This window comes from Megalops cyprinoides, chromosome 24 (genome assembly GCF_013368585.1).
Source record: "Megalops cyprinoides isolate fMegCyp1 chromosome 24, fMegCyp1.pri, whole genome shotgun sequence".
Taxonomy (NCBI): domain Eukaryota; kingdom Metazoa; phylum Chordata; class Actinopteri; order Elopiformes; family Megalopidae; genus Megalops; species Megalops cyprinoides.
This window is the reverse complement of record NC_050606.1, coordinates 14,085,299-14,107,943: the sequence shown is the minus strand read 5'-3', so window position 1 is coordinate 14,107,943 and position 22,645 is coordinate 14,085,299. Positions and strand designations below refer to the sequence as shown.

At 38.1% G+C, this 22,645-nt stretch overlaps 3 protein-coding genes across 4 annotated transcripts; 2 read left to right on the top strand and 1 right to left on the bottom strand.

Annotated features, from left to right (window-relative positions):
• Positions 1 to 2,222: 2,222 nt before the first annotated feature.
• On the bottom strand, positions 2,223 to 7,093 carry ift57 (intraflagellar transport 57 homolog (Chlamydomonas)). Of its 2 annotated transcripts, XM_036519255.1 has the most exons (12): positions 6,959 to 7,093; positions 6,641 to 6,835; positions 6,224 to 6,398; positions 5,874 to 5,992; positions 5,463 to 5,553; positions 5,130 to 5,201; positions 4,835 to 4,957; positions 4,575 to 4,646; positions 3,991 to 4,122; positions 3,587 to 3,649; positions 3,065 to 3,131; positions 2,223 to 2,421 (listed from the first exon to the last, which is right to left on the bottom strand). In XM_036519255.1, exons 2-12 carry the CDS (start codon positions 6,793 to 6,795, stop codon positions 2,243 to 2,245), a joined length of 1,248 nt encoding a protein of 415 aa, XP_036375148.1. In that variant the 5' UTR covers positions 6,796 to 6,835; positions 6,959 to 7,093; the 3' UTR covers positions 2,223 to 2,242. The 2 variants fall into 2 exon arrangements, with proteins under 2 accessions (XP_036375148.1, XP_036375147.1); XM_036519254.1 differs by having other exon boundaries at positions 6,641 to 7,093.
• Positions 7,094 to 8,387: 1,294 nt separating this feature from the next.
• On the top strand, positions 8,388 to 11,137 carry LOC118771551 (butyrophilin subfamily 2 member A2-like). The gene is made up of 5 exons (XM_036519559.1): positions 8,388 to 8,613; positions 9,386 to 9,733; positions 10,095 to 10,442; positions 10,693 to 10,798; positions 11,128 to 11,137. The coding sequence occupies exons 1-5, from the start codon at positions 8,562 to 8,564 to the stop codon at positions 11,135 to 11,137; spliced, it is 864 nt and encodes a 287-aa protein (XP_036375452.1). The 5' UTR covers positions 8,388 to 8,561.
• Positions 11,138 to 11,152: 15 nt separating this feature from the next.
• LOC118771452 lies at positions 11,153 to 19,142 on the top strand. Its single transcript, XM_036519459.1, has 14 exons — positions 11,153 to 11,223; positions 11,830 to 11,922; positions 12,315 to 12,392; positions 12,662 to 12,784; positions 13,958 to 14,041; positions 14,504 to 14,593; positions 15,337 to 15,420; positions 15,793 to 15,876; positions 16,483 to 16,575; positions 16,872 to 16,970; positions 17,198 to 17,216; positions 17,505 to 17,592; positions 17,988 to 18,056; positions 18,511 to 19,142. Exons 1-14 carry the CDS (start codon positions 11,184 to 11,186, stop codon positions 18,532 to 18,534), a joined length of 1,068 nt encoding a protein of 355 aa, XP_036375352.1. The 5' UTR covers positions 11,153 to 11,183; the 3' UTR covers positions 18,535 to 19,142.
• The last annotated feature ends 3,503 nt before the right edge of the window (positions 19,143 to 22,645 follow it).

Sequence of the window (22,645 nt, the reverse complement as noted above, 5' to 3'; positions counted from 1 at the left end):
TGGACAATTGAGGGGGTTTGACTCCAACGACAGATTTCTGTCCTTAAAACATTATGGTGTGTTTTGTTTAATGATTGAAATTGCATGATTTATTTTATTGTTGCACGGTTTATTTTATATTTAGAAAAAAATACGAATGGTGTTCTTTCTATGAGCTATGCAAAACGTAACATAAGATTTCGACCCATCCATTCTGTTTAAACGGATTCAATGCACAATGTCAGTTAGACCATAAACTAAAACCTGCTCATTTGTATCAAGCTTTTTTGACGTCTGACATTAGTCTGCAAATCTATAATGCTTCAGGTTCAGTCAATGGATGATGGCTTTCCATAGACATGACAGTAGATTTACACTCTGTGCGCCCAAGGCGTTTGGCTGTATCCTGTATCCATTCTGACGTTATTATTTACATTGTGGGGAAAGGCAGAAAGTGATGCCACAAGCTGCCCCTGCATTAGGCTGTCACTTGTCATTGACCTCCATGGATGATGCGTGTGGGCAGACCCACACACATCGAGAAATCTGCCATCTCGGAGTGGGATTGTGTGTAAGTGTACCCCATGTCTGTTCAGAGCTGGTCACAGAGCTGTTGTTGATGTCTCATTCTACACATTGCAGTAACATTTAGGCCACTACCATTTTTCAGTCTGGAAATTGATATATTTTTTCACGAGTCATATTTGGCAATACCTTGTGATTCAATACTTTTTCACAACCTATTTAAGAAATGGATGCGTGTATTTTTAGCAACGTTTTGAACCCCGCAGTTTGCTAAATCTCAACTTGTGATTTACACAATTTATGACTGAGGAAGAACATGTGACAATGAATATGAGCTAGAGTCAACATCCCCATGTGGGAGTTGAATTTACTGTCAAGTCTCTCACTAAACAGAAGAGCATATGCTGCCCAGAGAGCAAATCATTCTGCATAATACCATACACAGTACTTGTTTCTAGAAATAGTTTTTAGGTAACAGATTATAGTCTCCTATTAGATGTGAACTACATATTCTTATAATTTCAATCACGTGACATGATTTTGCCAGAACAATAGAGAACAGTGCTGTATGCCAAAGGTACACAAACAGGTAATCCAGTCAGGTACAGTACCAGTTAAAAGTTTGGATACACCTGATTAAGGTAATGGGAAACAAGATTTAAGATTAAATGCTTGAAATTTGTTTCCCAGACAAATCTAAATAGTTAAGTTAATGCATATGCATGTATTTCTTTCCAAACTAGCCAAAAAATATATTTTAAACTTTAATGTATAATAGTTTTGACTTGTTTATAACACTTTTGGTCACTGCATAATTCCATTTGTGTTTTCATAGTTTTGATGGCATTACTATTATTCTAATATGTGGAAAATGGTAAAAATAAATAAAGAAAAGGGTGTCCAAACCTTTGACTGGCACTGTGAATTAGCTGAAGCTGAATGTCAGCCACATAATGTGGTTCTGTATGCAAGTACACAGTGCATCATAACTGGGTATTTCTTTTGCCTCAATCAGTAAAAATAATAATAAAAAAAAATCCCATTGAAACATTTACTTTACTCCAGATTAGTGTTGGTTTATAAAATGTTTGGATAATTACTGAATGGATCTGATGTTCAACAAACTTGATTCACATGCATCCCCTTGTCTCATCCTCTCAAGTTCTTACAGTGACCTCTAGTGGTTATGCTGACTCAAAGCTAAATACCGTAGCAAGAAAACTACAGTAGATTCCCCCTGAAACTGCATAACCTCCCTACATTAAAAATAGATGGATCAAAAAAGTATCCTCTATAATTACTACTTACATTTCTCAATAGATCATTCATCAAAGACATTTCAAAAAAACATCTTAATACAATCACACTTAATTCAAAATTCATTGCTGCCATCTTTCAGTAAAAAACATTTTGTTTAGAAAACTGCTCTACAGCCATGGGTGTGAATACATTCATTTCCATTTTATCCATTAGTAAATTCTGAGAACAATTTTCTTACCTCAACATACTTTATTATTAGCATTGCTGAGTATCTTTATTTGAAAAGAATACATACATAGTTTGGTGTATTGATCTGAAAATACAAAAGTATGTACAAAGTATAATAAATAAATATTTGTTTTTCAAAAAAAAGGCTACACTGTATATGAATTCATGACCAGAAACAGACCTCAACACTATAAAGTTGAACTATTCAACATCTAAAAACACAGAAGTGCCTGAAAGTGTCATTTTCATGTTAATATCCGCCGATAGCAGGCTCGGGGATGTTGGTGGCGTGCATGTCTCTGGTCATGTTGGACTTCTCCTTTAGCTTGGCCTGCAGTAAGGTGTGCTCCACCACCCCCATGCGGATGTCCATCTGAACGATCTCCTGCTTCAGTTTGGTGAGGCTCTGCTTGATCTTCACCACAGGGGCTGGAATGCAACAACAGACAAGAGCCATGCTGTGCATCTCAATGGACAGGAAGATGGCTTCCATTCAAACTAACAACTAACATGGCTTCAGATTCAAATTTAGCAACCCTCTCACACAAATGCAGTGGTTATGGAAAAAAATTAAGAAATGTACGAACACAAACTCCTCATTAAAGATAAAGGTCAAAGCACACTGTGGTTAGAATGAGAGGCTGAAAGACACACAGATACAGATGTAGCCTACATAGCTGGTAATTCCAATACTGTAATCTATAACAAAAATTTAATCTGTAATCTATGCAGTTTATCTAAATCAATAAAACACTACTATTGGATTATAAAGAGCAAGTGCTGTACTTTGCAACACACAACAACTAAGCAACAGTACATTGCTAAAATATCAGTATTTATCAGTATTTTGTCACTGGATATATCCTAGGTCTAGGAGTTTCAAATCAACTGTAGGATTTCTGGTGTAAAGCCAGGACGTATTTTGAAATGGATTTTCAGGACACATTGAGCAGAAACCAAGTAAACAGCTGATTTATAACGACTGGTATGTCCAGTCAAACCCTCTCCCTTGGTTTTATTTTCCTCATGCAACCACATTCAATGCATTTTATAGGTGGTCTTCTTCTCTTACCTCCATCAGTCATGCTGCTCCCTTTCTCCTCCATCTCCTGCTTCACCTTCTCCAGCTCCTCACTGATCTACAGACACAGGATCACAAACAACACGTTCAGCTTTTTATTTATTTTTTTTTTTAAGTGTTCCCACTCAAATTAATACAATATTTTCAATTACTTATTAATCTTTCAAGGATAAACGTATGACATTTGATTGTACTGTAATAGACAAATTCATGAAATGGGACTACTTTAAATTGGGAACTGTTAGAGGAAATGCTTAGATAGACTTTCTTGAACACTTTGTGTTAGCACATGCCAGTTTCCAATGACATTTTTCAGTGCATTTAGAGCTAGCCACTTAGTTATCAATCTCAGCACACCAACATTAATTATTTTCACTTCTTTAGGAATTTAGGGTTAGGGACTTTCCTTGATTTTTCAAGGAAACTGGAATATCTGACCACTTCCCATGGCTGCTTTCCAGGCTGTCCAGCGCCCATGTGATCCTTTGATCTTGAGAATGCTGTGTTTCTCACCTCAGAGAGGATTCTAGTTCTCTCTGTTACTCCACCGCTTCCTTGCTGGTAGCGCTCCTTGGCCTGTAAAAGCAGACAGAACAGAGAACTGGATTGGTCAATGCAGTCTCCTCACATCGCATTTGGAGATCATGCCTTTGACTTCAATCTCACATTGCTTCAGTTACGATGATGTTACAGTGCCAGTCTTGGATCCCCCATAACCAAGGCTGACTTCAGACTTTAAAATGTGAATGGGGCCAGGGTGATGGGTGGTGGCTCCTAAAGTCATATTTGTACGATTTGGACTTGGTGATGTGGATTTTGAGCTGAAACCTCGCTGGCCTTAGACTGGGAGGTATGGAATAGGTGGCCATCACCTCACTGTGCTCAGACTGGGCAGCGTGTACTTTTGAGCCAGTTACCTCGCTCAGCTTGGACTGGGCGGTGCGGTACTCCTGGATCAGGTGCTCCAGCTGGTTGTTGATGTACTTCTCCCGACTGCCCACCTTCTCCAGCGTCTTGCTGATCTCCTCCTGCAGTTTGTTCAGGTAGCCCTGGGGAGACGCAGGTCACAAGCTGAGCACATCTGCACATCGTGTTCTGTTTCTTTCAGGATATGCTAACTTTGAAATACCCTATACTCATTGAACAGTAGGTCAGTGTTGTTACATTGTATGGGAAGCACGGCTAAATTACTGCAGTGCCAGCCTTGAAATATTCACATATTAACATGCCACATATTTACACTTCTGTATTACCTGAAATATATTATGGGTATCTTTAGCTATTTAACATTAATTAACCGTCTGAATAACTGGGTGAAGTAATTCATTATTAACAGAGCATGGTGCAAAAACCAGCATGTGCAAGGTCTCCAGAATGTTTGCTTTTGTTGAGTTAAAAGGAAGCAGAACAAGGAAGTCCAAAAATAGGCCAGACACCACACACAGCGACATTGTTTTGGAGTTAGGCCCACCAACCTTGCAGGACACTAACTACGCTGTACCTTGGCCTCTTTCAGAGAGGACTCGATTCCTTCCTTATGCTGATGCATCTGGTCCACGTGGATTCTCCAGTCCTAGAAACAGAATTGAAGATTCTCTGTAGTTTTGACATAGATTGGAATAACCAATGCTTTTATTTTTCAGTAGGCACCAATCAACAAAGTACACTCATGCTGCCATTTCATTCCCATACCCATGCTCTTCATGGAATTCACAGCTTACACAAGTTTCACTTTATAAATAATGTACTTTTGGTCCTCACCTTGTTGTCTGTCCTGATGGTCACCTTCAGCTGTGGAAGAACTCGCTCCACTTCCAGGTTCCATTCGGCTGCATCAGTGTTAGATTCTAATATATCCTCTGGTTTTGAGGATGTGTTGGCTTCCTAAAAGAAAATAAAACAGATATTCATCTCTTGGGCTTTTACTCTGAGGTTTTCATATTGGTCAAGTTACAGGGAATCATTTAATGTGGCAAGGTTATAATTTTTGCACAGTTCTTGACAAATCTGGCATCAAATCATTGATGGAAATTTGCATTTGTTAGACAAAACTCACACTCTGATTGGTCCTCGCCTTCAGTGCCTCAAGATCGATGAGATTTTCCTCTTCATAGTCATCAGGTTCTTCCTTTATGGAGAAAGTATATATTTGCTAAGTGTTTTTAAGTTCACATAATTGTCATAGTCCATATTTACATAAAGAGCATATAATGTAATTATATGTAATTCTATGCGGCCCCCCCCCCCCCCCAAACACACACACACACACACACACACACAATATAAAGGTCTTTGCGATCCATGAATGGTACTATATAAATGCGGTTCACTTTCTTATGAACTACTGGAATGTCCTTCATTAAACGAGCAGCATGTTCATGACACACACCGTCATCTCCTCCTCCACTTTGCTCAGCGTCAGCTCAGCATCATCCTCCATGACAGACTCCTCCTCCAGCTCCTCTGTGGGATAGCATGGCCTGGAACAGAACAAAGAGGAGAACACTCGTTTGGGTCTGCCGCCAGACTGGACGTCAACCATGCACCCCAGCAGGAGTTCCAGTGATTACTTAACTGTTGGGTTAATATGGCATGCTAACTATTTGACTGAACCCAATATAGAGTGTGCATTTTGAAGGAGTTCTGTAAAAAGTCTGCCAAATACCAGCCCTCCCTGTATTCTGGATTTATGGCTTACATGCAATACCACATTCTATATGGACAAAAAACTGCTTGAACACAGGATACCAATGATGTAGCTATGGCACAGAGCACTGTCTACTAGCAGAGTGATACAGACTTCTTCCAGATGAAGCCCCTCTTTTTCAAGGCCTCCTCAGCCAACCGATCCAGCACATAGCAGACATGCTCCCCTGAGCCCGTTTTCAGCTTGGAGGGAGGGAAATCCACCTGTCCACCCTACATCGAAAGAACAAGGATCACTTTCCAGTAATGTGTGATGCATGGAAAACCACCCAGTGACATCCTAGCATTACAAACAATCCATTATGCTTCGACGGAAAAGTCTACCAGAACATTTTTTAAAGGAGGGCAGTTTTAAACTCAACAACCATTTTAAGATGTTGACACTGTCCTTACAAAAATGTCCACGTTATGCTTCTCAGGCTATGTTACTGTCAGTCTACTTACAAAAGCACGTAGCTCAGCAAGGATATTTGACACAGTGGCGTTAGGATCATCGTATTCCTGCGGCTGCTCAAATGGCCTCCCTGCCTCGTTGATGAGCCAAGAAGCGATGATTGTAAACATGTAGAATTGTTCGCCTGGGTTCGAAGGCATGTAGGCGTTCGACGCAAAGTAATGTCTACGAGAGACATTACACATTAGTGTGGTTGCATCAACCCGCAATCATACTAATCATACTGTCACACTAATCTTTCTAGCTAGCTGGCGAGATTGCTGCCTAGCTAATATTGTCCCTACTTAACGTTAGTTAACTGAACTGCCGGTGCAGTATCTTATAGACACAGGCAACTAGTAATGATTTAATATTTAGAAGTAACGTTATTATGAGTTGCAGCCAGTTAGCAAATTGTAACAAGTTACCTGGATAGAGCTTTCATGTTGTGTTTCGCTAGCACGTCTTCCTCGTAGTCGAGAAGCTTTAGTTTATCCAACAGATCCTCCATAACCACAAACATCTGATAAGCAGCTCCAGGTCCACGCTCTTCAACCTCCCCTCTCTTGTTGTCTTCTGCCATCTTCGCTTATTGATCGCTCGAAGGATATGATTTAACAAAGCTATTCCAAGGACGAGAAAGTTAATGCAGTTAATGCAATTAATGTTATCTAGAAAATACAGCAAACGTTAACGTATCACCAATCTTGCACCTCGCTTCTGATTCAAGCGTCGTGAAGGAGTACCTGTTTTTCCCAGATTATAAAATGATGGTTAGCAACCTAATGAACGATCTACGTGCATTTTATGTGGGGTTTAAACGAACGTTACCAACTATTAACGTTTTTCACATTTCTGAAAGCTGATTCCATAAAGCTTCAGAGCGCATAATAATCCCGGAAGTAAATAATAGGTATCCAGGAAGCTCTTTACCATGGCAACCATCACACGTGTTCAGTGACGAGCCCGGAACACAAACAGCACAGTGGACTAATTTATTACATTTTTCACCCACTCCTACTCCTTTGCTCAAAACAACGCATTATTGCATACATTTAACATTGTTTAATATTCTTCAGTGCATTTATCTAATAGCTGAATGTTACAGCTAATGTAATGTAATGTATACAGCTTTCCACTACAAGTATTTTCAGTGTTTATTAATTTATCACAGAAAAGGCCTTTTTTTCTAAGACAGCCAACGTTACCTGAGTTCATTGACACCCAGATTTTCATTTAACCTCACTTTTCTAACATGAGTCTAACTTTGCTGAGATTTAGTGGGTGGTAGCAAGCATGAAGAGACCTCATCATTTGTCTCAACGAAGAGACTTCAATTTGTATCCGTTTCCTATCCACAACACTGCATATCATATTATCTAAAGAAATTTTGGATCAGTCTTTAAAACCCAGTATCGCAACCTGACCACTCAGTTAACAGAAGTATTTAACAACATGCTGGCACGCTAGATATGTACTTGTATTTCCCAAACATATCTAGCAAATCTGTACAGCTAGATTGTTAACTAACGACAATAATCATTATTTAACCCTTTATCCTCTATTTTAGATAAACAATTATGTTGTCCTGTAAAATAACCTGAGAGGTTATCTGATTGTTTGTAACATTTAGGAAGTATGTGGTATTACCATAAATTGATCTGACATCCTAGTGTGCTTCATACAGGTGTGTGCATGCACAGTGTTCAGGAGCAGACCTCTACTGGGTTAGTACTTGGTATACTACCTTCCCTCCTTTTAAAAGCCTGTTGATGTTGTGCTTTTTAACCAGATCCCCGTTGATCACCGTCTATTTCCTGCCCATTTGTGCACGAATAGCTATTGGGCATTTAGCTAGGGGTTATCCCTATTTTTATTGAGGCTTATTGTTAGTGCGTTTCGCCCAGGCCTCATTTGGCTTACAAAGGTGGTGGCAGCACGCATACCTGAAACCCAATCAATTCTACAGTACCTTTATGCTAATGGGATTTCTGGATAATGCAGATTCAGTGCTAGCTGGATGGCACTACAGTGTTCTCAGCACGCTTGAGGCAGAAAGATGCCTGTATGCCAATAGTAGATGACAATAATAACGACAAAGAACCGGTTTAGTAAGTGTCTTGTGTGAGGCTTGTCTTCTCATGCGTTGTCCTCCAGAAAAGAAAGTAAAATGATGAACGTGAGCGTTCTTTTCAAATTCCTCCTTGGTCAATAGGTCCTTCAGACGTCTTTGAAGATCTTTTTTAAGGGTAATTCCCAATCTGTGTAGTATACTGGGAAAATATATTCCCCTCTCTCCGTTTGTCTGCAAAGTTGGGCTTTTCGTTCGATCGTCTTGGGAAAAAGATAATGTCAATTGTCTACGGCTTGTTCTCTGCGCTCCTCACCGTCCACACCGAAGGTACGTCACGTCGCCTTTCCTGGTTCATAAACTTTGTATCAATTCAAATACAGAACATAAAACAACCGTTTTGTCCCTGTCGTGTTTGCCATGCATAAAAGAACACGATGGAAGGAAAGTTCACGAACCTTCATCCTCTTACAAACTCAACGATGATAAATTCCAACACATGGTATTATCTAAAAATGATTCATTTGCATGTGAACTAATCAAGTAGTGAAAACGGCAAATGCTGCTTTGTACAAGATGACTTTTCGTTAGCATGTACACAGAACGAATGATCGCAATATCATTATATTTATTTTCAGTGTTAATTTGAACGATCCTTAAGGAAGGATTAGCATCACAATATCAGTAGCCTATTTTAGGTTGACACTGTTTTTAAGCAACAGATTTAAACGTAGACTGATTGATTGTGTAGGCTATATTATTTCTGAATTACGTCTTTCCTTGTAGAAATCGGTCATATCTGAGATGATTAGTTTGTATTGCGGTTCTAGCAAATTATTGCTTTATATAACTGGACCTGAAGCTAGGGCTAGCCGGGGTGCTTAGGGGGTGCATTGCACGCCCCCAGACGGATCTCAGTACAGCCCCAGTTACCTCTTTATCCCGGTGACTACGTAGTATTTAATAGGTTTTTTTTTTTTTTTTGTAAGATTGAACGTTTTTTCCCCCCTGTGCATTGCAGTTGCAGAGTGTAGCTTCCCTGTGAATCTGCAAATATCTGGTTACAAACTCAGTTCTTCAGAAGATGCTTGGTTTGGTCTAGGTTTTTCCATGCAGGGCCCTGCTGCAGGGTCTACTGTGGCCCAGCTGGGCGGATCTGTGCTGCTGCCCTGCTCTGTGGACAGGCCCCTGGCCCTGGAGGAGTTGGAGGTGGAGTGGAAGAGGACAGACAGTCAGACCCTGGTGCACCTGTTCCGGGAGGGGGAGAGCAGGCCTGAATCACAGCCGGACAGTTACAGGGATAGAGCCACATTCTTCAATGAGCTGATCCCCGAAGGGAACTTCTCTCTGCTGCTGACAAATGTGTCTGCTGTGGACAGAGGGGTTTATGAGTGTGTAGTTCACACCAGCCTGGAGTCAAACAGAATATCCATGGAAATAAAAGATGTGGGTAAGTGACAATGAGCTGTATGTTTTTTTATTCATTTATGCAAAATCAAAGAAATATATTACTTTGCAGATTTTGGGAGTTGATTAAATTAAGTTTTAACAAATCTTTGGAGAAGACCAGGTTCCCTGAACTAGGGAAATAAATGCATATGCCTTTTTGGTGCTAAGACACAGTTCTGGTACTAGATCTAAGACTAAGTGGGGTGCGTGAATCTGAAAAGAATGCATGACTCGGTATTAAAAACATACACACAAACTAGAAGAACTAGATGCCATTGCATCTCATTACGATCTTATGTTGGGGGGGATTTTTAAAGCTGTATAAAGCTCATTATGATCTGTTTCCTGCTTGCATTTTTCAGAGTGGCTGGTAGTAACAGGTTCAGATCAGCCCATTTCTGCGCATGCTGGTGAGGAGGTGATCATGAATTGCTCCGTGGACACACACATCCCCGTGCAAGAGCTGCAGGTAGAGTGGTTAAACACGGACCAAGATATCATGGTTTTGCTGTTCTCAGAAGGAGAAAGCAGACCAGAATCCCAGCATGAGTGGTACCAGGGACGAGCCCAATTCTTCCCTGAGGAGATTCACAAAGGAAACTTCTCTCTGAAACTGAGGGATATCAAAACTGAAGACAAAGGGGAGTACATGTGCAGTGTCCACAGTGACAGCCAATCGGCAAACACAACAGCAAGGCTACTGGAACTCGGTGAGCCACTAGAGGACACACTTGGGTTTACATGTGCTCATGTACAACACAAGTGGGATAGCAAGTAGAAAGAAGCGCAATGAGCTTCATGTCTGACCCATTATAAGCCGTAATTTCTGTAACTGTTATTGCATAATTCCATAATAGAGAAATATTTAACTTCATTAAATTCATGTTGATGATTCATCTTCAGGTAGTACTGCTACAACTTGCCTTGAATATTAATGCAATTAAAATGTACACCCTGTAGGTCTCTCTTCTCTACACCTCTCTCTGTTGGTCTTCTCAATATCTGCACCATTTGTAGCACTTGGAACCAGTGTGCCAGCTCTCCTCTGTATAATCAAGGAAGGCAAGTGTGTTTTATAGGTTTCTTTCTTAAATAGTTAAAGTCATGTGTCTGTACGAGATTGCAAACTGTGACTTTGCATTATGGGGTTTCTTGTCAAATAAACAACTATTAAAGTATCTCAAAACATATTTTAAGTTGTATTTAAATTGTGGCCTAATATATCAGTGTTTATGTAAGATTTAAATGAACTGAGTTTTCCACAATTTTTAGGTGATTAGTCTCTCTCTCATCTGTCCTGCTTGACTAAGTAAAATAATTAAAAAACTTAAATAATATCATGCAGAAATCCAGCGATATGCGTAATTTATGCATGTTTATATTTCCCCTTCCTAGATGGAAGTAAAAGAGCTCTGTTTCTGCATGGCTTTCATGTCATAGCTCCATGCATCATGAACTTCTGTGCATTCATCCTATGGGGTATAACTGAAGGTAGGCTTGTCAACTTTTTATGACTGTAGAAACGATCACACAATAAGAGCAGTATAAAATGTAACTGTTTAGTGAATGTAACTTTGAGCAGTGTCCCCTGTTCTCCTAGTCGTGGTGCAAGGATTACCACAGTTACTTTCTCTTGTGTTTAGAATGCATACTTGTTTCCAAATACAGTGAACAGCTGTAACATGTTAATGCACTGTCCTTGTCCTTGTATTTGTCCTTGTGGGCAGTCCCATTATAAGATACAAGGCACACTATTTCTGCCTACATGATTAACAGGTATGCCACTACACTTTTCCTGCTAGGGACCATCAGCTCATAGCCATAAACTTTTGCATGTATTGCATGGTTTTGATCCCTCTGCCACCAAATAATAATGATTTTTTCTGTTTCTTTCATCATTTTTCACACAAAAAGAGTGTTATGGACTTTAACAGAAGATTGTTGAAGTCCATAACAGAAATTGTTTTGAAAATAAGAAAAAGCACTGAAAAGAGAGTTACATAGATCTATATGGATGTTTATGACATCAGAAAAATGATGACAGCGGAACCTGGTCATGTAAACTCACTGTGTCCTGATACCATGCTTCAATTTCAGGTTTTTTTGCAGAGGCTTTTACTTGCAGTGCTGTCAATCTCCTGAGGATCCTATTGTTAATTAAGATGGCTCCATATTTGAGTTTAATCCCAGGTAGGTTTCAATTATTATTTGCATTGGGCTCGTGTTGCTCTGATAGTCTTTTACTAGTAGATATTGGAATTAATAAAATATGTGAATATATACATGCAATTTATTGGTTGATTAATCAGCCATTGCAGTTGATCTGTTAATGGCCCTGCATAAGACATGAGACCTTCCTGTCCAGTCAGATTAAAAATGAGCTCCTTGTAATATTTTTTACATTTACATATAATGTCTGACTATCTGTGATTGGTGATCATCTAAGTCTGTGAGGACCTATTGTGCTATAATGTTACAGATTGCACTTGGAGACAAATGAGGAGCTCAAGTGAAATGATGAGCATAGGTGTTACAAACAGTAACCCACTGCATCATAGAGTGATTATCATTTAATTTTACAGATCACATCTGTGTTCTGATAGTAAAAAGGAAGGCTGTCCACATTGAGGTTTTGGTGATTACGATTGGCACATTTTCTGGTAAGTGTAAATGTGGTTCCAGTCGTAGCCATAAAACATTTTATGCTAAAACTGCATAATTTCTATGTTGAATTTATTTATTGCACAAGTAAAGACTGTAGGGATATAAGGGTGCCTATGGAAGGCTGTTTTTGAGGCTTCTCCCACTCCTAGTGCAGAGGCCTCAGGAATGCTCTCTTTGAGAGAGATTTTTAAAAGTGATTCCTCAAGTGTGGGTGAGCTACTATTTTTGCACATAATTAGTAATATCTCTCTTTATTTTTTACTAGTTCATCTCTGGGAGTACCTGACAGACCGTTCCCCAAATGCATGGGCTAAATTAGGAATTGGACTGGGTTATGGATTTTCAATGCTGCTCTGTATTGTCGCTCTCTTATCCTTTCGGACTACAGGTAAGATTTTTATTTTCATTTTTACATGATTCCACAAATAAAACCTAAAATTGTAAATGCCATCAAATTTGTGTGGGTTGTTAGCAGCATATAGCAGTTGAAATTTTTATTTTTATTTTATTTAATAAAATATTTTTATTTTATTTATTTTCCATCTCTTATTATTGGTCTTAAAAATTAAGAAAACTATATCATCTCAGGAACAGGAAACTCTCCCCTTAGGTTCTCAGTTTCTGCTCCTGAGTGAGTACATGAAGTTAGTTCTCAAATATGAGTCTGCAAAGCGGATTTAGGTGGCTGTCTTGAACCAGACCCAGTTATTTTTATAAAGGGATTTTAGTATGTCACACAATTTCAGTTGAAGCGGGTAGCCCTGCCAACATTGCTGCTCATTGACTTTGATTACCATACAGTTCGGCCTGAAACCAGAGATGCAAATACACACCTGGAGACACAGAGATCACAATAAAGCAAATGCAGCTGCATCAGGCTGGGCTCTGTGAGATTTTCAGTGTTGAGATGGGTAGAAATTGGAGGGGGAGTGTTTGTCAGGTATTGTGGTTACAGTGCTGAATGGGAAATCTGCATATGGGGATCTTTTTGCAAGAGAGAGGCAGGAACCTGCATGCCTGGAGAGATTTGGAGAGGGTTTCTCCCCAACTGCAATTCCTCTTTTCCCTTTGTATTGCCATAAGAAATCATGGGATGCAAACCAGCTGTGTGCAGAGGAAAATTAAGAACAGTATCCACTCTCTGCCTTCAGGACTGGCGTTGCCACGTGGAACTTTGAGCCACCTCCTTATTTCCATCCATTGTGGACTGGAGCAGTTGCTGGACTGCCAATCAGTCACCTTATCCTGATCTGAGTCAGAGCAAAGACAAACTGCTTCACATAAAGTGTAACACTTGGCACAGGGATGGGTCAGGATGTGGCAGTGGTGCTGGTGCATCAAGCCATTTCATGGGACAGAAATCAGGATCATTTCTGACCTTTTGAACCACCCATGCTTGGTCATGATTTTCACAAAATATAATGGTGATTTTTTTTTTTTAACCTGGAAAGCATTGAGACATATACTTTTCTCCGTTGTTTAATCTAGCTCACAGCTCAGAAATTGCTGCAAAATGAACAATAGCTGAAGCAACTAACATTCTCCCTTTGTCCTCCATCAGGTGTGTATTCATTTGAAATGTTGGCAGTTGGCATTCCCGTTCAGATACTTTCGCTAGCTCAGATAACATCTGCAATCACAATTGGTAAGTTATATGATGTCTATGTTTTAATATGTACTACTAAGAATAACTTCAAAAGAACAGAAATATGGTCTTGCATCTTCATTAAATTTTTAATAGAAGAGAAACCTGTCCTTGTGTACCCCTCAATATGACATATAAATGTAGTACTGATTAAATAATTTTTTTTTAAATTTTAAATTTTTCCTAAAAATAGGAAAATGGTGATGACTTGTTAACTGCTGTTTTGATTTCATTCATTTCAACCTGTCTGAACATAAAACTTTTAAGTTCTATATGCATATACTGTATAGTTATCCAGTAGCAAGTTTAACGCAACTTATTAATACAGTGGTCTCTGCTAATAGGAAATAAGAATCAACCTCTTTTGAGATTTTTCACATATTTCGGTTATTCCATGTTTGTTTAAAGCTCAACGACTTGTATGTGTACCATCTCTTTGGTAATGGAGCCTTCTATTTTCAGAATATTTTGCGGCCATTGCAGTTACTACTTTGGCAATATTAGCATTATCGTTCCTGAAGCCCTGCTGCATGTTGGGTAGAAAATATGCATGTAAGTATAATACTGTACAGATTTACTAAGACAAAGAGTAAGTCTTGTTCCATATCTTTACAATAGCTGGGGTACAACCTGAAAAGGTCATTGCTTGTTTTAATAGCTTATACAAGCTTGTGTGAAGTTCTTTTGTATTTTGGCAAACAACCTCATTACTATCTATCTAATCTTCATACATCACAAACCCCAGAGTGCATTGCACCACCTATCCCATCCTCCTCTCTGTATTGTAGCAAACTATATTTTTAGCTTGTATTGTTCTTTCAAATCCAAAAACATAAACCTAAACCTAATCCCTCCTGAAAAATGGAGGCTTTTTCTTTTTCTTTCATCACCGCTCCCCTGACACAGACACTGTACCTTTGCAAATGCTCACTCATGAGGCAATAATTGGAGAGGTAAAATGTATTTTATTGGCATATTATTGTCATAAAGCTCATAAAGCCAACAAAGCTCATATGGACTTTTTGTTTACATTCATATATTGGTATCAAAACCTGAGTTCAAGAAACAAAAACAGCCACCAATTTAGTCTGTATGAACTGTTCAGAACATTGGTGAACCACTAAGAGACTGCCTTCAATGAACAGGAATTGTCATTAAGGAAGTTTTCTTAATTTTTAGATGACAGTGCCCATATTCTCTACACTAAGTCTGAAATGTTGTCTCTTTCCACTGATTCAAGTGTAAATTAAACCAAAAGTAAAGTATTCCTCTTAACTTTTATTTTTTGCATTCAGATGGATGTCTGCTTGGCATTGTTTTCCTGCTTCAAATTGCAGCAGTCTTTCGACACTTCCATATGGTTCACCACAAAAATAAAGGTCAGTGAGCATTTTAGCAATCAATGAATCATTTCAGGTCATATTTTTCTGAGGACTTTCAAGTGAAAACTGAGGTTGCAGGTGCTGGGGATGCAATGGCTGTAATTAATGTGAATTTATGCAGTTTGCTTCATAACCCTTTAACCAAATTGGACTTTTATCGTGATTTGGCATTAATTTTGAATTAGTCCAATTTTTGAAAGAACAAGTGAGTCACTCTTATAATTAAAAAGCGACAAAATATAATCTAAATTTAATGTACCGGTCAATAAAAATACAGATAAATTCAAAAGATGGAATCATATTGATCAGAAGTTAGCCGTGTGCCATCTTTACTGAGAGTGATAAAGTGTAATTTCTTTCTAAATACAGAGAGCCCTGCGGTGATGTCTGTGACTGCATACCTCTACACACTGACAGCCACATCAAGCTTCCAACATCGCACCAATTTACCTGGTACACTGTAGTTACTTATCATATTGAGAAACATACACCCTGACACATTAATTGGCACATTCATTAAAAAAACAAGAATACCACATTTAACTGTTTTAACTTACTAGGCTGAAACAGCTGAAATGGGATGAAAGATATTTGAATCCTGATGCAGGTTGAAGCTGGTGTAGCCAGTGCCATAGCCAAGTTGACAGATTATTACATGCTATCCACTGTTGGCCAGTGTGATAACTTTGGTTAAAAATGGAGGATGACCACTCTGCCTTGTTTAGGCATTCTGAGTTGTCATGGCAACTTTTCATTTATGTTCAGTGAAAGACACTTCACGCGATATAGTAAAACCTCTTAGTGTGCTGCAAGAAACTAAGCAAAGCAATCATATATTGCAGTGGAATTGCAGTGAAAATACAGAATATGAATTGTTAATTTAACATTTTTATATTGCATATTATATTGAAGTGATAAGATACTAAAGTCACGCCTAACATGCTTGGTGGATCATGCCAACAATACAACAGTTATAGTTATATATGTGTACCTGAAAAGGGAAAAAAAGTTCTGTGTTGTGTTACATATATTTGTATGTTATATATTTTTACCTTTCAGCTATTCCTCATTCGATTGTGTACCTGTTTGGGGCTACAGGCCTGATTGTTGTGAATTCTGTCATAGTTGCAGTGGAATTAATTCAGAAAGCAAGTAAGTATGGTCAAAAGCACATAAAATAGTTAAACAAGCCATGTAATTATTTGCCTTTTCTAATAAAAATGTTTGAAATAAGACAACATGAATCCTAACTGAGTAGCTGTGCCATGGATATATATATATATATATATATATATATATATATATATATATATATATATATATATATTATATAATATATATTCATAGACTGTGATTTTTTGGTTTTTGGTTTGGTAATGTGAAACAGCAGCTTCCAATGTGTCTAGGTAGAGGGTTTCCTAGCAATACTATGTATTGTTATATTTCAGAAAAAGGCCAACGAACAATAAGAGATCTTCAAATAATTCTTCTGCCAATTGAATCCCTCTTTATCATTGGCTGGGTCACTTTACAGATGTATGCATTATGTAAGTATGTCAAAATCATATTTGATTTTGAAATATGCAAATATTAAATACTAAATAATTTAAGATATAAAGCAAATCTTACTGAACTTTTGTATTTTATGCATTTGAGACATTGGTCTTACATTTCTGTTACATACTGAGCATTGTTTTTGCTTTATGAGTATTACATATTGAGTTTTGTGTGGCAACAATTGTGTTATTAATGTGTTTCTGTTCTTGTAATGTAGGCATGGAGATAAAAATAAAGTAAGTAAAAATATTTCACAATGATTACATAACAGAATAAGTTTGCATCTTTCTCACTTAAAATATTTTGCATTGGTTTCTTTACCTTATAAATGACTGTAGAATTTGTGTTGTTCAGTATCATAATGTACAATGTGACCCTCATGTAAGGGTGCTACAACTTTGTGAAGGAAACAGAAATTTCAGACAGTAATAATTTTTAAGAGTAGATAAATATCTAAAAATGTCCTAATAAGAGGCCTTATTGCTTTTATCAGAAAAAAAAAACATGCTTTTTATTTTCTGCAGGATAAGAAAACGGGAAATGAACAAGAATAAAATTGCCCATACAGACAAAAAGGAAGACAACATCCCAAGGTCACCTCTGGGCTCACAGGTATATTATGATACAAGATGCATAGAAGATGCACAAAAATACAAATGTTATCTCTTCTGAAATTGTTTGCTTCATACAAAGAGTTGGACTAAGGACAAGGACATAGATGTGTTACCTACCCAGGGCACAACATTACTTGGTGATTTTGCCATCTGTTTTGGTGTAAGTCATTCTGCGATTAGTTCAGCACTTCAGGTATGGAAGGAGAGAGATTTCAAGGGGTTTCTCGATAGGGTTTCAGTTGAGAATTAGTTTAAGCCAGTGTATAAGTATTTAACTACATTATTGTATCACAGTCATGGATATATAATCCGATGGAAGAGTTCCTGTCAAAAGGAATTCCTAATTGTTGCCACTACATAAACAGATCCTTTACAGTATGTTTCTCGCTGTAGGTCTCACATGAGCTTCATGAGATGGAACCATTGTCTCCATCTGATTGCAGAGGAGCAACCTTACTGGAGGTATCTGTCATAAAGCTGTTTAATGAAAACATGTCTACACTGGAAGACAGGAGCCCTCCAACTTTCACACTATCACTAGTGCAGTTAAAACTCTCTTCTAATTCCAGACTCACTATGTATTACCTGAATATGTGTTCCAGTGAAGCGACAGATTAGAATCATAACATATGTGAGCATAATTTACTTGCTTTGCATGCATTTATATGAAGAGATATAGATATTTCTAGACTCACACTAACTTACACAGGCTGTATTCCAGATGGAGCTATAAGGTCAGACGTTCTCTGATTGATACTAAATTTATGTCTCCAGCCTTGTGTTCAGAAAGTTAAGTTTACGTTACTTCCCATTGACAACTGCTTCATTCAAATGCTACATATCATTTTATATGTATTAATACATTTGCTAGCATACATTTTTGGTAATGCTACTGTTTTACTTCTTGGTTTTACAGGTATCAGAGAGTGACACACATTAAAGCACTCTGAATAAACAACGTGTGAAGACACTGTGGAGCACAGAATGACATGCTGTCGATCATACTGTTTACTGTATGAATGAATTCATTTACATGTCCATTGCATAAAGTTGCATGACATGAACAGCTGGTGTTAGAATATAGAATATGAGTAGCCATGTTCAGTATAGTAAGAAATTACCACAAGGAATGAAAAAGCTTTGTCTTCATGAAGTTGAGTAACTGCACTGCCATTAAATATCCACAAGGGGGAGAACAGAGATCAGTATGTATGAATGTAGGACTTCTTGCTGATGTGTTCATTTGATGATACTAACCTCACTTCATCGCACTTAACTTCCACGATCTGTCTTCAGCTGCATGGTGGATTTCAGACACAGTTCCATGGTAGAGTGATATGCAGCTGAACCAACACAACAAAGGAAGTGTATTTTCTGTGTACTTTTAGGGCAACAACTCAGTGATGTGTCACAAATATGAAATAGTTTACACAAAAAGTATAAATGAAATCTTACTTAGGACCACTGAAGACCCATAAAAACCTTTCTATAAATTATATGACTAGCTAATCTGTCCATTTTCATGTTAAATATCTCCCTGATTGGGCAACCTGCGAAAAAACGAAATGAAAGTCTAAACAGCTTCTTCCAGTCTCTTTTTAAAAATAATAATTAAAACAGTTTACAACAGTTGGATTACATTACAACATTGCAAGTATTACATGAAGCCGTTTTATATATGGAATGCACTGATGCTGTATATTTATGGGACCAGTTATTGTAACATTGTGTGACATATTGACAGTTTATCAGGTGTGTTTCTGTGTTATTCATTTATTCTTATTATATTCACTAATGTGTCTTTGCTTTTATAAGTACTCTGGATAAAAGCACCTGCCATGTTAATAGATGTAAATGAATGCAGTGAACTTGAAACCCATTTTATGCAAAAACATTGGAAGGGTAACCTTGTAAGTACAGTTTAAGGCACATTGCTTTGATGCTTAGGTTGCTTTTTGTTATAGTAAAATCTAAATACCTTTCTTTTAAAAAAGCTCAAAATAAAATATGTTTTTCAAATGTGAAAAAATTATTTCTTGTCAGATATTTGTCTGGAAGCCAGCATTTTCAAATTATGTACAGCGGCCTTCAAATTTAGTTTGTCAGTGTTCCTGCAGCTCTGATAGTTGCTATAGTTAATTTTCATTTAGTTTATTCTATCAAATCAACTTCTTAGTAACAGTTTACCAACGGTGTGATTGAATGTGGAGGCCAATGCACAGATCACACTTTAAGTGTAATTTGTAATCCAAAGAACAATGTTCATGGGGGCTTTGCGGGTACAAGAGAAACACATTTAAAAGAGCCAAGTTACATGGTCATGCTGTTATTAAAAACACAAATTCCAGATGGTTTGAAGGCGTAAATGGGAAGATTTAATTCTTTCAATAAGATTTATATAAGATGTACTTCATGAATTATATCAGCAACACAGGTAAGGACATGTACTTTACATTTATATATTATTCCAGATAAAAAAATAAATGCATTTTAAGTGATCATAAGGTTTGGCAAATAGAAAAAAGCAGGGAAATTCAGGTATGAGCCCCCATGGCTTGACTTATGTGATGGCCATGCTTTCAAACACATACAGTGCTTTTCAAAATGACCCTATACTATAAATGTCTAGGTGTTCATCACTTGGGGGGTCAGTGGGGAGGGCTGCTGAGGATTTAAACATATTGCAAACACAATTTTAAATGTGGATTTTCTGTTGTTTTAAGACTGTAAAGTCTTTACTCCATCTAAGAACTGAGCCCATGTCCTTTCCCCACTCTGTTTATGAACTGAACCCAGATCAGAGATGTGCTGCGCCTACGCACTTGCAAACACTCCTGTCTCTTTCTGACATCTCACCCGTGATGATTCAGTGCAGCTGAGTGACAGAGTTAGAGTTGAATTGTCCCTGTGGCAGTTTAATCAGCTCATTGGTAAGTTGCCTGTCAGAGTCAGATAGTGTTTCACTCTTTGGGATTTTCTCTTGGTGGTCTGGAAGGCTTCATTTTTGTGCTTTTGGACTCCTGCCGAGTTCATCGCTTTCAAATCTTTTGGGATCTACAGTTCTGGCTGATCAGGGAGTGCAGCTGACTGATTTGGGTTCTGAACTGAGTTCCTTATCCTTATCCTGAATCCTCATCTGCTATTTCAGGGACACAATGTATGTCAAATTTAAGTATGTGTTTTAAAAATGATAAAGCATGTCAACAGATTCCCAACAGGTGAATGCTAAATTAAAGGTTTTGAACCACCACAAGGCATTTAAATCTAATGGCTGATGACTTTGTGCTATTATCAAGGGTACTTACAGTGTAGAGACAATTGCTGTAAATATTAGCTGAATGTGTGAATTGTGATAAAACATGTAAATTGTACTCAGCCAGGGGCCAAGAGCTAGGAAACCCAGTTTCTGCACATCTAGAGGCAACCCCTGTGTGCCAGATGGAGAGCAAAGACAAAGCTGTGAGATTCAATGCAAGAGTGTGGAAAACACATTTGGTGTCCATATTGATTTGAGTTCCCTATGTCAATGCAAAGTTATTCATGCAGACCCAGACACTATAAGCCATAAGCCTATTACCCTCTCTCTGGCACTTCTACCATCATAAACATAACACCCAGATCAAAGGTTTTGATGGCAGCGTTTACTGCTCTTGGAAACAATGGGCAAAGGTTATTTAGGCACACTTAAATTGCAATGTATTTGTTTGACACATCTTCTCTTGCATCTAAAACAGCATTAGCTGGAAAGCAGCAAATAATTAATGTAAAACCGGGCTTTGAAATCCTTGCATGTAATGAGTGTGTAATAGCCTCAAAGGTCTCAGTAAAGATCGTCCAGCTTAACACACGTTCATAGCGGTCAAGTAACTTTTAAAATGCCCTCAATGCCAAGCTGCCAAACTGATTACACAGCCACTGAACATTTAGCGCTGCGCTGGCCATGTTATAATGGGCTGTCCATCATCTTAAGTACCCTTAATGATTTTCATTCTCTTTGCAGAAGTGCCAATTTATGTATTTTCCTGCAGACTATGTTCTGCCAGCGCTTGGCAGTAATGGAGGCATTGTCTTCGACAGGATCATTTAAAATAATGGAGACGCTTCCAGATCGGAGGCGCGCTTAATGATAGTGGCAGTGAGAGTGCTTTAACGCGGCACCTTTCATCGGAACAACCTCAAAGCATGTTTCTACGGTGAGGGCGTACCCAGCCTCAGCCATCAGCAATGCGGACGTGGGCCTGGGCGATGCACAGCGGGCAGCTTTGAACCAGATTGCTCATCTTGCGTTATACTGGATAATCGTGTCTTTATCTCCGTCTCAGCAGAACGTTATCAGGCGAGATTAAAAGTTATGGAAATGATTTCCGACACTCTTTGAAGCAGAAAGGACTTGAATCTAGCCTGGCTCCATCCTCTGAAAATGATGTAATGTGCTCGGCATTAAACAAATAGGGGATAATTACATTTTTATGGCTGTAATACAGTGTGGAGTGGTGTTATCCTCATTCATCCTCAGGGTGGCAGCAGATGACAGGCATCCTGTTTGAGGGAAAGAAAATTATTTTTACTCTTTCTGTGAAACAATAGAACCAGTTAAGATTGTGTCTATGGCCTTACAGGGTATGCACCCACATGGCTACTGTTGTTGCTAAGTGCATATTGGGGCTATTACATCAAAGACTGAACAACGAACAGGACTTTTTTTTGGTCAGGTTAGGGTTATATATAATAGTTTATGTGGTTAATAGTTAATAGCAAAAACAAAGAAAGAAATAAAGAAAATGACAGGATGTTTACTTTACTTTAAGAGCAAAATAAAAGCTCTTTTTTTAAAGATTGTTCATGGGTGTTTTTTATTTTACTTTTATTTCATTTTTAATTTATGATCCTTTTTTGTTGCATCAGCTTATTTGTCATGTCTTTTATTACTTTTATGCAATGCAGTAACTGTTCAGCTGTATAAATGGATAACATGTAAAAATTGTAACCCATGAAAAATGTTCTGGATAAGAGCATCTACTAAATGGCAATGATGTAATGTAATGTACTTT

Excerpts from the sequence above, each read along its gene's own strand:
- ift57 (XM_036519254.1), bottom strand. The coding sequence starts at position 6,795 with ATGGCAGAAGACAACAAGAGAGGGGAGGTTGAAGAGCGTGGACCTGGA. Across the intron at positions 4,647-4,834 it reads CCATCAGGACAGACAACAAG|GACTGGAGAATCCACGTGGA; the intron begins GTGAGGACCAAA and ends TTCTGTTTCTAG. Across the intron at positions 3,132-3,586 it reads GAACTAGAATCCTCTCTGAG|ATCAGTGAGGAGCTGGAGAA; the intron begins GTGAGAAACACA and ends CTGTGTCTGTAG.
- LOC118771551 (XM_036519559.1), top strand. The coding sequence starts at position 8,562 with ATGTCAATTGTCTACGGCTTGTTCTCTGCGCTCCTCACCGTCCACACC. Across the intron at positions 9,734-10,094 it reads CATGGAAATAAAAGATGTGG|AGTGGCTGGTAGTAACAGGT; the intron begins GTAAGTGACAAT and ends TGCATTTTTCAG. Across the intron at positions 10,443-10,692 it reads AGCAAGGCTACTGGAACTCG|GTCTCTCTTCTCTACACCTC; the intron begins GTGAGCCACTAG and ends TACACCCTGTAG.
- LOC118771452 (XM_036519459.1), top strand. The coding sequence starts at position 11,184 with ATGAACTTCTGTGCATTCATCCTATGGGGTATAACTGAAG. Across the intron at positions 15,877-16,482 it reads ACATCGCACCAATTTACCTG|CTATTCCTCATTCGATTGTG; the intron begins GTACACTGTAGT and ends TTTACCTTTCAG. Across the intron at positions 16,576-16,871 it reads GGAATTAATTCAGAAAGCAA|AAAAAGGCCAACGAACAATA; the intron begins GTAAGTATGGTC and ends GTTATATTTCAG.